Genomic DNA, 15826 nt, shown 5'->3' on the forward strand with positions numbered 1-15826 from the left:
AGAGAACGTCTCAGGAACTCAATATGCCCTGAGTCAATGAGGACTGGCTGATAAATGGCTTAAAAAGTTTTATAAGTAACTTCCCTTGGTTAAGGAGTGAATAAGTCTGGAAATGACTTTCCAGATAGAAAAGATTTCATTTCTCTGTCAGTGCCCTGTGGGGAGAGAACAAAATATTGGAGCCACTCTCTCCACCAAAGAGAGCCAACGTTTCTGGTTGTGCCCTGGCTTAAAAACCTTTTGGACTCCAGGAATCTCATTGTATGTTTGGATCCAATGCTAAAGTTCTCAGGAGAAAGCATACATGAATTATGGTTTGGTTTGCATTTTGCTTGTTTGTTAAATAAGGCCTTGAATCTTGGGATATTGCCTGTGGAATCTGGATCCCCAGTGAAAAGTGTGAGGCTGTGAACTCATGTGTCTTTGCACATGCTGTTCGCTTTCTGCAACACTCTTCCTTGTCTTGTCTACTTGGTGAACTCTTGTTCATCCTGCAAAATCCTGCTCAAATGTCACTTTCTCCTTGGAACCTCCTCTGACCCTTAGGTGGATTGGGCCATTCCCTCTGATTTCCTGATGTTCCTACACATACGACTGTTATGGCATTAATTGTTGGTTTAAGAGTCTGTTGTCCCCAGTGGGATGTGAGTCCCTTGAGAGCAGGGACTAGGTTTTATTTCACCTTTGGATTTCTAGTGCTTAGCATTGGGCCTGGGACAGAGCAGGTATTTAATGGAAGTTTCATGAATGAATGATTGGATAAATAAATGAATATACAAATGAGCGCAAGCTTGCAGAGAGAGGGAGGCTCCATTTAGTTGGCAGTGTGAATGCCCTTGGACACGGCAGAGCTCCTTAAAAGCAACGGATTAGCACTGAGTGCAGGAATGCAGGGTGAACCGGGATTCAGTGATTCCCCCTCGTCTGTTAAGCACGTGACTGCCTTTCATTCTTGGCAAAAATAGGATGATGACCAAATCTGCTGAAAAGCGGAAGCAGAAAAAAACCAAACCACTTTGAGATCTTTGGATGGTTAGTTATTAAAACAGAAAAGTGCTGAATTGAGAATCTTTATCTGCCCAGCTCCCAGAATAGTCAACCAAGGCACCAGGAGACCAAGTGGCTTCCTTTTGGACAGACTTCCTTTATCTACCCGCTAAACAACACTCATTGCTGGAAGACAACCAAATGCTCTTTTTAGGAGCATCTGAGATCAAATCAGTTCCAAAATTGTCTTGCCTCCAGCAGAGACCTCCTTAGCCTCAGCCATCATCCAATTAAGCCTCTAAGCATCACCTGCCTGGTCATCTCACAGTCACTCATGGCAGGAAAATCTCTGACTTGGAGGGGTAACGAAAAGGAAGCCACCTTGCACCAACAGGCTACTTTTTCCTGCATGGAGCTCTGGTGCCTTCAATTCATGATGCCTCCAGCAAGAAGACACCTAGTCCAGTTTTGATGCAGCAGCAAAGCCGGTCCTGGGACGGCTCAGAAGTGGAGCAGAGGTGGATGAGCAGAGCTAGAGAAAGGGTCCCGGGGCGAGGGGTCCAAAGTCAGACCCCAGGTGCCGTGGGGACGGGAGGAGGGGTCTCTGCTGCCCCAGGCCTGGGCTTACACTCCTGGGTGTGTGTCCCTGGGGTGATCGGGCTCAGCTTTCCTTCCACAGAGGTCTGGGCTGACGTTTAACGGGAGGGAGGGAATTTGGGGAACGAAGGTGGTGAGTAAGACCTGTTGGCGATGCCCCCCAGAGATTCTCCCAGGACAAAGCCCCATAAAGGCGAGAATTCACAGTTTGGAGAGGAATCCCCGGATGGATCGGGGAAGTGGCCTTACTCTTCAGGAGGCCAGAAGACCCCTTCCCACACCCCCAAGCTCAATGCCGTGTCCCTACTCTCCTGCCTTAATATGCTCTGTCCTGCCCGTCACTGGACTGCACATGGGACGTGCTCAGAGCTTCGGGGCCTGGGCGCGAGGGGGAAGCACGTCTGTTTGCATAGGGCAGGGGGAGCCAGCGTCCTCCCCGTTCAGAACGCGTCACTTGAGAGGGACGGAACCCAGGAGTCCCAGCCCCCAGCCCCAGGAGCAGGTATCATTCCCTTGACTGGCTTCCAAAGGTATCGTTGGGGTCGAGGGTGGCAGATACCTGGCCAGGACCCTCGGGGCCCAACCTAAGACTGTGTCCAGGGCTCAAGCAGAATTTCTGGTCTTAAAACCAACGTGCGCCATTGGCTCTGCAGGGAGAGAGCAAACCAGCCCCTCCCCTCCCCCCAGGCCACGAAAAACATCCCCCCCCACAAATAATCCTCCAGTTTATGCATTCACCTCTGATACTTTAAGTGAAAACATGAATTAGGCAAACTAATCAATTTGACAAGGGGTGAGATCAGGGCTTCCTCAGAGCATGGAGGAAATGGCTTCTTTACTTGAAGTCGGCTAAGATGTCGCTGAAGATATTGAGGAACAGGTGTGCGTGGTGGTCCCTGAAGACCAGAGTGGGACGGAAGCGGATGGATTTGTCGCCGCAGCCCCCCAGCATCAGGCCTAAAAGGAGAGGCGGGGGTGGGTTAGGGGCTTGGGCTCGGAGTCACGGGCCGGGGAGCCGGGCGGGGTCACACACGGTGGCTACCGCATCCGTCCGAACCGTTCTGTCCGTCCAGCCGCCGTCCAGCCTTCCTTCCCGTCCTCTCTCATCGGCCAGCTCACCCGCCCTTCTCTCCCCTCCCTCCCCTCCAACTTCGAAGGCCAGCTCTGCTGCCCCTGAACTAGGCCTGCTGATTGAGAAATCCTGACACAAAGTCCTTGCCCTCCAGAAACTCGTGGTGTGGCGGGGAAAGAAAATAAGAAGTAAATTACAGAAGTGTGGGCAGGTCAGCAGTGCTTATGAAGGACGGAATCTGAGTTTTGGGGTTTTTTTTGGGCCGCGCTGCACAGCTTGCAGGATCTCGGTTCCCCAACCAGGGATCCAACCGGGGGAGTTCTAACCACTGGACCGCCAGGGAATTCTTGGAATCTGCTTCTTTCAAAGGGCGATTTCACCTTTGACTAGATGGGGCTCTTTGGCTGGGTTGTATAGTGTCTCTGAGACTCAGTTTTTTCATTCTCAGGAGGAGGTGAATTACCCCCTGCCCTTCAGGGCTGCTGCAGGATTCTCTAAGATGGTCCAGGTGAAAGACACCAGCTTTGACGCATAGTAGGCTCTCTGATCTGCCCCACTTAAAACTTCCATGGCTCCTATAGCTCTTAGGAGAAAGTCCACAATCTCGAACCTCATCCCCAGGCTGACGTGAACCTGATTCACCCCCTGCCACCCGTCTGTCCCTCGTTACACTCCATGCATTTGTTTTCTCCCTCTGTATGCCCCATTCTGCCCAGCTAAAGGCACACATCCCTTCTCCTGCCCGGAATGCTCCTTCTCACCTTCTTCACCTGGCCAATTCCTAGTCATCCGGCAAGATGTAGGGTAAAATGCCACTTCCTCAAGGAAGCCTTCCCTGATTTCCTGGACATTTTCCCCAGCTATTCGTTCTCTGGCTCCTTTTCCTCTGTTCTAGGACTTATAACTGTAATAGATTGTTTATGGAATATTCTCTTTGATGTCACCCCTTCCTGCTAGACTGCAAGCCCCTTGAAGGAAGGGACCCTGGCTCTCCTGACCCTCTCCAGAGTTGGTACCTCTCACCTTCTGCTCACCTTCTCGGCAAATATCGTTGAATGAATAAATGTATACGGAAAGCTCCCTGGTAACTTTCTCTTCTTTTGAGAAAGGCAATTCAGACTATTTTTAGTCCTGTGAATCACCTTCCCCTTCTCCTCCCTCCGGGCCCCCCACCAGGAAATGTGGGTACCCCTTGCTGCCTTACCTTTGTTTCTGGCTGTTGAAATGAGTTTATTCCGTGTGGATTCATCTGGCGTGTCGAAGGAGCAGAAGGTGCCTCGTCCTCTCACTCTGCTGATGAGCTGGGGGTACCGGGCCTGCAGCAGGGACACAGGCCGGCATCAAAGCCAAGGAAGGCAGCCATCAGCCCACGTGGACCTCACGGCCACTCAGGACAGGGGCGGCCTGCGTTTGTGACAGCCTCAGAACAACAAGATCCCTGCCGAGCCCGGCCCTGGCGCGTCCCATACTCCAGCACCAACAACTGCAAGCAGGGTGCAGCTGTACCCCCAAGGGACATAAGTAAGTGCCTGACATTTCTCCTGCCACGCTGGTGACAGGGGAAGGAATATTGTGGCAGGAGGGAAGGGCCCGATCCTTCCACCCTTCCCAGAGGCTTTTCCTAGCACCTACCCCTGCCCAGCCTCAGTCTAAATGCAAATCCAGCCCAAGAAAAGAAAAAGAAATTCCCCCTAGAGCTACAGCACAGTTAGAGGCTCTCAGCTATCTCAGCAGCCACACTTGCCCCTTCAGAGTCTGCAATCAGGCAGATCTGGGTTTAAAGCTCCCCATTCTCATCCAGAAAATGAGGAGAATTATAGTTTCCTAACTTCAAGTTGTTCTGGGTTAAGGGTGCCAGAAGAAAAACAGGACACCCAGTTAAATTTCAGATAAGCAACTTCTAATTCTTTTAGTATAAATATGTCCCAAACATTGCATGGGATATACTTATGCTAAACAAAAAAATTAGTTGCCAACCTTTAAATTTAACCGGGTGTCCTGTATTGTAATTTACTAAATCTGGCATCCCTACCTGGGAGAGGAAGACGGTGGTCCCTGAAGCTCCTGCCTCTGCCCCGTGACTGGAACCAAGTCCAGTGTCCGCCCTTCCCTCCTGGGCTTCAGACTTGTGAAATTTAAACTTAACTGCAGGGGGGACCTGCTTTTTTTCCCCCCTAAATGCAGCAATCCTATGCTGAGGATTAAATGAGATAAGGCACTTAACACAATGCTTGGCACAGAGCAAGTTCTCAATTAATGGAAATAATAATAATAAATAATAATTATTATTATTGTTATGTCCTTGATCATGTCAGAGAGGTAAACGCTGGCAAAGAACATGGGCTTGGGAATTCCCTGGTGGTCCAGTGGTTAGGACTCAGCACTTTCACTGCTGGGGGCCTGGGTTCGATCCCTAGTTGGGGAACTAAGATCCCGTCAAAAAATAGAAAAAAAAGAAAGAAAAAAAAAGAACATGGGCTTTGAAGGCTACAAGAAACAGGTTCAAACCCCAGTGGAAGCTGTGTAACTTTGGACAAGTTAATAACCCACTACACCTCAGTTTCCTCATCTGTAAAATAAGGATCATAGTGGTGTCTACACCCACGGTGTTACCGTTGGACTTAAGAGTGTATGAGGGGCTTCCCTTGTGGCGCAGTGGTTGAGAGTCCGCCTGCCGATGCAGGGGACACGGGTTCGTGCCCTGGTCCGGGAAGATCCCACATGCCGCGGAGCGGCTGGGTCCGTGGGCCATGGCCACTGAGCATGCGCGTCCGGAGCCTGTGCTCCGCAACGGGAGAGGCCACAACAGTGAGAGGCCCGCGTACCGCAAAAAAAAAAAAAAAAGAGTGTATGAGATCCCTATTACGGAACTTGGCAGGAGCAGGCTCTTAGTAAATGGAAGCTGTTATCACTACCACCCCTCCTCGCCTCATCATCACCATCACCATCACCATCAGTGGATCTGCTCAGCTCGCTGGTGACTGGGTGCTTCAAGCTCCCGGAGGAAAGGCTCTTTGTATCCAGCCCTCTGGGGAGGGTCATCTCTCCTCCTAACTCCTGGGCTGGGCTGGCCAGTCCTGGAAACACTGTGGTTCCTCCCAGCAGCATCCCCCATCCCCAAATCTAGGAGAGCGTGTCGGGCAGGGAGTAGATATAACAAAGACAAATAATTATAATAAAGAGCTATACTGTCCAATGAGGTGGCCACATGTAGCTGTTGAAATGTGAGTCCAAATTGGAATGCACTCTAAGTGTAAAATACATACTGGATTTCAAAGACTTATTATGAGAAGAAGAATAAATATTGAATTATTTTATATATTGGTGGCATGTTGAAATAATATTTTGGATATGATGGGTTAAGTAAAGTATATTATTCAAATTAATTTCAGCTCCTTCTTTCTCACTTTTAGTTTGGGTACTAGGACCTTTGAAGTTATGTGCATAGCTAGCAATCTATCCCCCTGGAGAGCACTGCTACGGAGTGATCAGGATGTACAAGGTGGTCCAGAGGAGGGAATAGTGGGCACATGGGTGGGAATGAGAGACAGGGAATGCTGGGGAGGTTTCTCAAAGGAGGGATGCCTGAACTCAGTGTCAGCAGAAAACCGGGAGTTCAGGAACTGGGAACGGGGTCGGCACGGAGTGGTGGGAAGGCATCCCCTACAGAAGTGGCGCAGCCTATTCAGAATCGCTGGGGCAGCGGGTGTGGTGCTACACTGAAGAGCTCAGCTGCTGTCCGCGGGGGCTGTGGGGAGCCGTGGATGGGGAGCCGGGAGGGCCGGGGTGGGGCCGGGCGGAGTACCTGGAGGTCCAGCAGTCCCGTGAGCAGGGCCTTCCCGGCGTGCACCGCGTTATTCAGCAGGTCCTCTCGCTTGATGATGTTGATGACCTCCGCCAGCAGCAGGTTCTTGGACGGGTCCCCCAGCCACGTGTTGAAGATCCGGTAAGGCTGGAACAAGACACGGGGTATCAGAAGGGTTCCGGGCCCAGCCTCAGACACACTTCTCCCCATTTAGGAGGAGAGAGACTAACCCAGCGAGTAGCTACTAAGTGCTGGGAGGATAACGCATATGGTCTCACTAAAATCTTTCCGTAACAGGGCTTCCCTGGTGGCGCAGTGGTTGGGGGGTCCGCCTGCCGATGTAGGGGACGCGGGTTCGTGCCCCGGGCTGGGAGGGTCCCGCGGAGCGGCTGGGCCCGTGAGCCATGGCCGCTGAGCCTGCGCGACCGGAGCCTGTGCTCCGCGGCGGGAGGGGCCACAACAGTGAGGGGCCCGCGTACCGCAAAAAACAAACAAACAAAAAAAAAAACTCTCCGTAACAGCAACCCCGTAGGCAGGTACTATTAGGGACGCCAACTTGCCCAGGTCCTGGGAAATCCCTTAGTCCGGGGGAAACCGAGACGCCTGGCCCCTAATTACTGTAATCCTCATTTTATAAAGGAAGAAGCTGAGGTGCTGAGAGGTTGAGTGATTGGTCTGTGAAAATATGGCCCTTAGGTGTTGGAGTCAGGAGTGGATTGGTGGCACTCTGACCCTCAAAGACCACCCGCTTTACTCCCCCTTCAGGGTGTCAATGCAGCCAACTAAAACACACTTCCCAGCCTCTCTTGCAACTAGGAGTGGCCATGTGGCCAGATCTTGGTCAAAAGTGGTAGAAACAGAAATGTTGTGGGATTTCTGGGAAGACTGCTTAAAGACGAGAAGGGGGCCACTTTATCCTTCCTTCCTTTTTCCTTGCTACTGCATCAAATTGAGACGGTGCTCCAGTAGCCATTATGGATCATGAGGTGACCTTGAGGGTAGAAGCTACATGCAGGAATGGTGGAAGGAACGATCCTGGGCCCTTGATGACTGTGTGCATGTGTGTGTGTGTACGAGAATCCATATGTACAAGTGGCAGTACAGTAAAATGGTTTAGAGTACGAGCTCTGGGTTTAAATCTTGACTTTGTCACTTAACAGGCTGTGTAACCTTAGACAACTTACTTAACCTCTCTGTGCCTGATTCCTCATTAGCAAAACGGGAGAGAAAAATACCATCTACTTGGTTAGACTGTTGTAAGGATTAAAAGTACAAGAGGAATACTTAGAACTGGGCCAGGCACAGAGCAAATGCTCCATTCACAGCAGCAGCTAATAACAATATTTTTGCTTGTGCACAAAGCAAAAAATTAGAAGCCTGACAATGGACTGCTATGAAGTCAGCCCTGCAGAGAGAGCTGGGGTAATCGTAAGCATTGACTTTAAATTAAATTGATAAGAACTAGGCTTTAGGAAACTTCTGTGACACACTAGGTATTCACTTAGTTCCTTGCTGGTGAGAAAGAAGCAGTAATGAGAAGTCGATGCCCCTTGCCCCGCCTCCCTCCCCTGCCCTGGACATGAGAGAGGGGTGGGCGGGCGGGTCGACACTCACAGCGTTGGGCCTCAACTCCTCCTTGTGGAAGAAGCCCCCGGTCATCATCTTCTTGCTGAAGGTCATCACGTCCGCTGGGTCATCCAAGCCCCAGTGCTCGTGGGCCCAGAACTTGCCGGTGCAGCCTCCTCCAGTCTGGACCTCATCCACCAAGAAGGCACAGCCGTGCTGGCCGAGATAGAACAAAGGAGAAATAAACACCCAGTGCAACTCGCCCTCCTCGGACCCCCAAATCCAGCCCAAGAGCCACTGCTTTCTGAACCTCAAACCAAGCCCGTGTTCTTGGGCTGTGCAAAACCAAACTAAGGCTGCAGGAGGGCAGTTCCAGCAGGCCTGCGTCTGCACGTGGCCTCAAACTGCTCAGCCGGTACGAAACCGGAACATCAAATGCTCCCTGAGCCATTGGCTTCGGTCCCTGAGCAAGTTGACCTGCTCAGAAGGAAGTGTGTCCCAACTGTAAGGCAGCCCCATTTCCCAAACTTCTGGTGCAGTGTTTGCCAGCTCTGCTCATCACCCGGACTATTATTTACTTAGCATTTGTGTTTAAATCAACTCATGTCATGTCACCTTTATCCATGAACGGACTGATTGGACAGGCCAGTTATATGTGCAAGACACATTAAAATAGACATGATATTAACATGAAGTTTGTTCATTTGGCTTCTGTTCAGTGTGGACCACAATGGGCTGAAAGATGAGGTGGGATCCTTAGAAAGAAAAGGGAGGAGGCTGAGGCTTTCCCCAGGATGTTCTCTTGATTGGGAATGTCCCCGACTAAGACGGCAGGTTGGAGACTGACTTTGGAATAAGATTTTAGGGGAGAATCCCCTGTCATGCCCTCACCCCCAACTTCTCTACCCGTGAGGCCGACAGGCAGCCTCTGAACATCTGGAAGTTTACAAGGACCCCAGGCTAACCCTTTGCTCTGGAAAACCAACTGGAAATGGCCCGTGGCCCCATCCAGCCCTGGCCCTGTGTGCTGACCTTCCTGGAGATGTCCCTCAGCTTCCGGAAGAAGTCGTCTGACGCGTGGTTGTCTCCACCTTCAGACTGGATGGGCTCCACTATGATCCCGGCCACCGTCTTCTTCTTCTTCCGGTATTTCACGATCAGGTCCTCCACCTGGATTCCAAAGGGGGACATGACAAGGACTCGTGGAGGCTCTTGGGCAGCCTCGGAGGACGGGCATGTGGGGTGCTGTGGACCCCTGGAATTTAAGTTGAAAATGTCGTAGTGTCTTATCATTACATAGAATACACAATGGAGAAAAGACAGTCTCTTCAGCAAGTGGTGCTGGGAAAGCTGGACAGCTGCATGTAAATCAATGAAGTTAGAACACACCCTCACACCATACACAAAATAAACTCAAAATGGCTTAAAGACTTAAATATTCAATATAAGACACAGCACTATAAAACTCCTAGGAGAGAACATAGGCAGAACATTCTCTGACATAAACTGTAGCAATGTTTTCTTAGATCAGTCTCCCAAGGCAATAGAAATAAAAGCAAAAATAAACAAATGGGACCTAATCAAACTTATAAGCTTTTGCACAGCAAAGTAAACCATAAACAAAAGGAAAAGACAACCTACAGACTGGAAGAAAATATTTGCAGACGATGCGACTGATAAGGACTTAATTTCCAAAATATACAAACAGCTCGTACAACTCAATAACAAAAAAACAAACAACCCAATCAAAAAATGGGCAGAACACCTAACAGACATTTCTCCAAAGAAGACATACAGATGGCCAACAGGCACATGAAAAGATGCTCAACATCACTAATTATTAGGGAAATGCAAATCAAAACTACAATGAGGTATCACCTCACACCAGTCAGAATGGCCATCATTAAAAAGTCTACAGGGCTTCCCTGGTGGCGCAGTGGTTGGGAGTCCGCCTGCCGATGCAGGGGACCCGGGTTCGTGCCCTGGTCCGGGGGGGTCCCGCGTGCCGCGGAGTGGCTGGGCTGGTGGGCTGTGGCCGCTGGGCCTGCGCGTCTGGAGCCTGTGCTCCACGGCGGGAGGGGCCGCAGCGGTGAGAGGCCCGTGTACCGCAAAAAAAAAAAAAAAAAAAAGAAAGAAAAAAGTCTACAAATAACAAATGCTGGAGAGCGTGTGGAGAAAAGGGAACCCTCCTACACTGTTGGTGGGAATATAAATTAGTGCAGCCACTATGGAGAACAGTATGGAGGTTAACAAAGTAAAAATAGAGTTACCATATGATCCAGCAATCCCACTCCTGGGCATATATCCAGAGAAAACTCTAATTTGAAAGATACATGCACCCCTATGTTTATAGCAGCACTATTTACAATAGCCAAGAGGTGGAAGCAACCTAAATGTCCATTGACAGATGAATGGATAAAGAAGATGTGATATAAATATACAATGGAATATTATTTAGCCATAAAAAAGAATGAAATAATGCCATTTGCAGTGACGTACATGGACCTAGAGATTATCATACTAAGTGAAGTAAGCCAGACAGAAAAAAACAAATTTCTGATATCGCTTATATGTGGAATCTAAAAAATCATACAGGGACTTCCCTGGTGGTCCAGTGGTTAAGACTCTGCACTTCTACTGCAGGGGGCATGGGTTTGATCCCTGGTCGGGAAACTAAGATCCTGCATGCCACGTGGTGCAGCCAAAAAAAAAAAAGAAAAAAAAATACAGGTGAACTTATTTACAAAACAGAATCAGACTCACAGACATAGAAAACAAACTTACGGGAAAGTGTGGGGAGGGAGGGATAAATTAGGAGTTTGGCATTAGCAGATACACGCTACTATATATAAAACAGATAACCAACAAGGTCCTACTATATAGCACAGAAAACTATATTCAATATCTTGTAATAATCCATAATAGAAAAGAATCTGAAAAAGAATATATATACACATATATATACATACATATATATATGACTGAATCACTTTGCCACTGCAATGAGAAGCCCACGCACCACAGAAAAGAGTGGCCCCTGCTCGCCACAACTAGAGAAAAGCCCGCGTGCAGCAACGAAGACCCAATGCAGCCAAAAACTAAAAATAAAAATTTAACTTTTTTTAAACTATTTTTTTAAATTGAAGTATAGTTAATTTACAGTGTGTTAGTTTCTGGTGTACAGCAAAGTGACTCAGTTACATACACACACACACACACACACACAAACACACATATTCTTTTTCAGATTCTCCTCTATTATAGGTCATTATAAGAAAAAAATTTTTAACTGTTAACAGTGAGAAAAGCATCTTATTTTCCCCAAGAGGTTATATTTCTTGAACTCTTGCTCTAAAATGGGCATCTTCTTACAGATAATTAAAGACTAATAATTGTGATACTTGGGGCTTCCCTGGTGGTGCAGTGGTTAAGAATCCGCCTGCCAATGCAAGGGACACGGGCTCGACGCCTGGTCTGGGAAGATCCCACATGCCGCGGAGTAACTAAGCCCGTGTGCCACAACTACTGAGCCTGTGCACCTAGAGCCTGCGCTCCACAACAAGAGAAGCCACCGCAATGAGAAGCCCATGCACCGCGACGAAGAGTAGCCCCAGCTCACCGCAACTAAAGAAAGCCCGCGTGCAGCAATGAAGACCCAATGCAGCCAAAGATAAAAATAAATAAATTTATAAAAAATAAAAAAAATTGTGATACTTTATTAATAATTTAATAATTAACACATAATTGAAAAAACCAAACCATACACCTGGATAGAGTAACAAGTACAATCTTTCTCTGTTATTCAGAATTAAGGAAAAACCTTCTATTTGGATGATGCAATTTTAGCCTCAGTCTCACCAGTTGCCCCAAGGAAGCTCTAAGACGCTTTTCTTTGCAATCAGAGTGTCATTTGCAATTTGTCATCATATGGCTATTTTCTTGCTTATTTGTCCAGTGCTGTGTTTCTGACTACCCTATACTATCTGATAGGATGCAGGAAAGACATGTGGCTATCAAGCTCTTGGAATGTAGCTGGTCCAAACTGAGATGTGCTCTATGTGTAAAATACACAGTGTTTCAAAGATCTAACATGAAAAAAAGAATATAAAAACATGTCATCAATAATTTTTAAATATTAATGACATGACAATATTTTTGATACACTGGGTTCAATAAAATGTGATTAAATTTAATTTCACCCAATTATTTTTACTTTTAAAAAATGTAGTTACTAGAAAAGCTGTAGTGACTTTTAGCTTGCCTTATTTTGCTTGGACTGCATCACCTTGTCTCTTATTTACCACTAAGTACCCAGCGCCTAGCACCTTGCTTTACACCTAGTAGGTGTTAACTATTAATTAAAAAGAATGATGAGCTTAAGAGGCAAACCAGCCTTATTTGAGCTCAGATCCAAATCTGAAGAGTGACAGCCATTCCCCGCCACCCCCCACCCTAAAAAAAAGAATCCTTCCAATGTCTTACATGGAATCCCAATATATGGGACAGATCAAAGGGGGGCTGTTCTGGTTGAAGCGGAGGCACGGGGACCAGGGTTGCCCATCCTTAGTCCCTCGCCACCCCCACTGCAACCTCCAGGGCTCCCAAAAAAGCCCCAGGATTCTGGAGAAGATTGACACACAGTGGACTACAGGATCCCATGGAATTGTTTTTCCTATGAGCTGCCCTGTATTCTTTCCATCCGTTCATTTTCTCCTACTCCAGAGTCAATGAAGCTTGTCCCCAAAGAAACTCACGATACAGAAGTTGGTACCAGAAGCGGGGTGATGGAGGCTGGGTGGCAAAATCAATGTCTCAGTACCTTTCCTAACATGGAACATCGGGACACGAAGCGCCCCCATCCCCCCGTCCCACCCAGGGAGCGCCACGCGGGTCCCTGGATAGACTCTTTGTGTGTTCCTCTTCCCCGGGGCTGTCTTGGGGTGAGGGGTTGAGGGGGAGGTGAGGGGAGGACCTGGGGGTTACCTCTTCTAGACAACGGGCCTCTTCTTGTTGGTTCTCCTTCACAAACTCTTCCAGAGGATACTTCAGCCGTGGGAATGGTGCAATGGGCCAGTCGAAGGAAGGGATGTCGATCTTGTGAATAGCTTTGGAGTGCGTGGTCGCTAAGCAACCTAAGCCCAGCACAACAGAAGAGCAGAGGTTGGCTCAGGGAAGGAGGACGGACCGTCTCTGAGCAGGAGATGGGGCAGCCCAGGGAGGCCCAGTGCCTGCAGAACCCCAGTTCTGGGACCATCCTGAAGCTGAAGTGGCACCCATGTGTCTTAATCTGTGCATGCGTGTGTGTGTGTGTGTGTGTGCCTTTGCTTTCTGATCTATCACAGACTAACACAGACTTTGAAGGAAGAGAGACAAGGATTCAAATCCTAGCTCTGCCACTGCATGGCCTTGGAATGTTCCTTCCCTTGCCGAGCCTCAGTTTCCACATCTGCAAAGTGGCAACAGCCATCCCCAGTCTCCAGGGAACAGTATGCAATCGGTGAGACAATACGTGGAAGCCGCCAGTACCAGATCAGAGGCAGCCGTCGCTATTGTTGTTGCTGTTATTATTACTCTACCTGCCACCTTGGGATCTCACGGCCCTCCTTACCCATGGTCCTCCCATGGAAGGCACCCATGAAGGAGAGGATGCTGTAGTCGGGGCACCCGGGGGCCTGGAACCAAGAAACAGCCATCAGTCAGGGTTGTGAGCTGGGGACCTACATGGTGGCCCCCACGAACCTCGAGGAGTACGAAAGTCTCAGGAGAACCAGGATCCCCTCTCAGGCAGAAGTTACAAACTGGACTCCAGAGGTCTGTATCCAGCCCACACGTGGTGTTTTCTGTTTGTTTTTTATCAAGAGATTTCATGAAATAGATATCTGAACCTCTGTCTTCTCACAAGTTCTGCACCACGTGGGCCCATTTTTCTCGGTCAAGCCTGAAGGTGGGCGAGCATGCTGGCCCTGGGCCCTCACCACCCACCTTTCTCCTATCCATCACTGGCAGGCGTCCGCAGGCTCTTCAAACTCCCCTGCCTCGGTCCCCCTGCCCCCCCGACTGCTCCCACAGCCCACAGATGGGCCAGGTGCTGGTGGTGGTACCTGCCTCCTGTGACCTGAGGTTGAGCTGGGCCCCTCACAGGACATGCCCAGGCTTTGGACGAGGTCTGCTGGGCCAGAGTGGGAGGGTGGGACCCCTAGCTTTCCCTCTCCCCACGGGGCTGCCCCTGAGCTCAGGAGGGACTCATGAACCCCACTCTTCTCCCAGCCCCAAGCGAATGGCACAGCAGCACTGCCTTCTGACCCTCCAGCTGGCAAGGGAATCAGACCTGCCTCCAGTGACTCAGGAGCCACTGGGGACACGGCAGAGGCCACCTTGGGGGCCCCTGAGTCTCTGGGAGGTTGTACGGCATTTTCTCAGGCTGGCTGATCTCCACTGGGTCCCTGAGACCCCTGGGAAAAGCTCCAAGACCTCTTCCCACGAATCCCAGAATGCCTTCTTGTCATTTTCCTTTGTTAGTCTCCAAATGTGATATATAGGGCGTAACTTGTTTTATTGCACTTCACAGATGTTGCGTTTTTACAAATTGAAGGTTTGTGGCAACACCGCATGGAACAAGTCTACTGGAGCCATTTTCCAGCAGCATTTGCTCACTTCGTGTCTCTGTGTCACATTTTGGTAATTCTCACGATATTTGCGACTTTTGGGTTATTATTCTGCTTGTCATGGTGACCTGTGATCAGTGATCTGTGATGTTACCACTACAACTCCCTGAAGGCTCAGATGATGGTTAGCATTTTTCAGCAATGAAGTATTTTTGAATTAACGTGTGTACATTTTTTTTAAGACGTAAGGCTATTGCACATTTAATGGACTACAGTAGAGTATAAGCATAACTTTTCGATGCACTGAGAAACTAAAAAAAGTCATGTGACTCGCTTTATTGTGATATTTGCTTTATCGAGGTGATCTGGAACCGAACACCCAATATCTCTGAGGTGGCCCCTATGCTGATTTACATGGTTGAGAGCACAGTGTCTATACACTTTACATCCCACTGTTTTCACTAAATTATAGCACACGTCTCCAGGCCAAGAGAAACCCTTTGTGATTATTCTGGCTGCAGAACTTTGTGTTTGGACACAGTGGGTAACTGAGTTCAGTGGCTCTTGATCTGCAAACACCCGCCCCCCCCCACCTTTCTTTAAGCGGTATATACTTCTGCCTCAGTCATAGTGGGAATTAGGGGAAGGACTGGCCTGCTCTGGTTGAAGCTGGCTGGGAAGCTTGGAGCCTTACTTGGTCTTCCCCATGCACCCCCGACTGTTGTACCCCAACAGTGGCCCCCTTGGTGCCTCCCTGAACTGCTGGGGTTCCACTTGGAACCCCTACACTTAATCCATCTTTCCCCATTACTGGATATACAGGTGGTGGCCAATCTAAACACCAACGGGTTAACACTCTCGCACATACATTTGTGTTGACATTTTGGATTATTCTAGAGAATACATGAAATGCCACTTTAGATGGGTCAAATACAGGCAGCTGTCCTGGGAAACTGATGAGTGCTAGTCCGAAGAGTTCCACTCGGCCGGCCTTGAAACCAAGGGAATGGACTAGGGGGTTGGAATGCTTGGGGAGCCCTTGTTGTGGACTGAATGTTTAAGTCCCCCTCAAATTCATATATTGAAGCCCTAACCCCCAGTGTAATAGTATCTGAACATGGGGTCTTTGGGTGGTACTTAGGGTTGGACGAGGTCATGCGGTTGGAGCCCTGTGATGGGATTAGTGCCCTTATA

The 15826-nt window shown here is 49.0% G+C and overlaps 1 protein-coding gene and 1 non-coding gene across 2 annotated transcripts in view; one reads left to right on the forward strand and one right to left on the reverse strand.

Moving 5' to 3' along the window:
* Positions 1–2296: 2296 nt before the first annotated feature.
* ABAT (4-aminobutyrate aminotransferase) overlaps positions 2297–15826 on the reverse strand; it is an 84025-nt gene continuing 70495 nt past the window's right edge. The window contains exons 10-16 of the mRNA XM_060120209.1: positions 13636–13699; positions 13011–13159; positions 9060–9197; positions 8076–8243; positions 6462–6608; positions 3861–3972; positions 2297–2541 (exon numbers count right to left, since the gene is read on the reverse strand). Of these exons, the coding sequence (XP_059976192.1) occupies positions 2420–2541; positions 3861–3972; positions 6462–6608; positions 8076–8243; positions 9060–9197; positions 13011–13159; positions 13636–13699 (900 nt within the window). The 3' untranslated portion in view covers positions 2297–2419. The remainder of the gene's footprint in view (positions 2542–3860; positions 3973–6461; positions 6609–8075; positions 8244–9059; positions 9198–13010; positions 13160–13635; positions 13700–15826) is intronic.
* TRNAE-UUC (transfer RNA glutamic acid (anticodon UUC)) lies at positions 5009–5081 on the forward strand. Its single transcript has one exon. It is a non-coding gene; the product is annotated as a tRNA-Glu (tRNA).

This window comes from Mesoplodon densirostris, chromosome 16 (assembly GCF_025265405.1).
Source record: "Mesoplodon densirostris isolate mMesDen1 chromosome 16, mMesDen1 primary haplotype, whole genome shotgun sequence".
In the NCBI taxonomy this organism is placed as follows: Eukaryota; Metazoa; Chordata; class Mammalia; order Artiodactyla; family Ziphiidae; genus Mesoplodon; species Mesoplodon densirostris.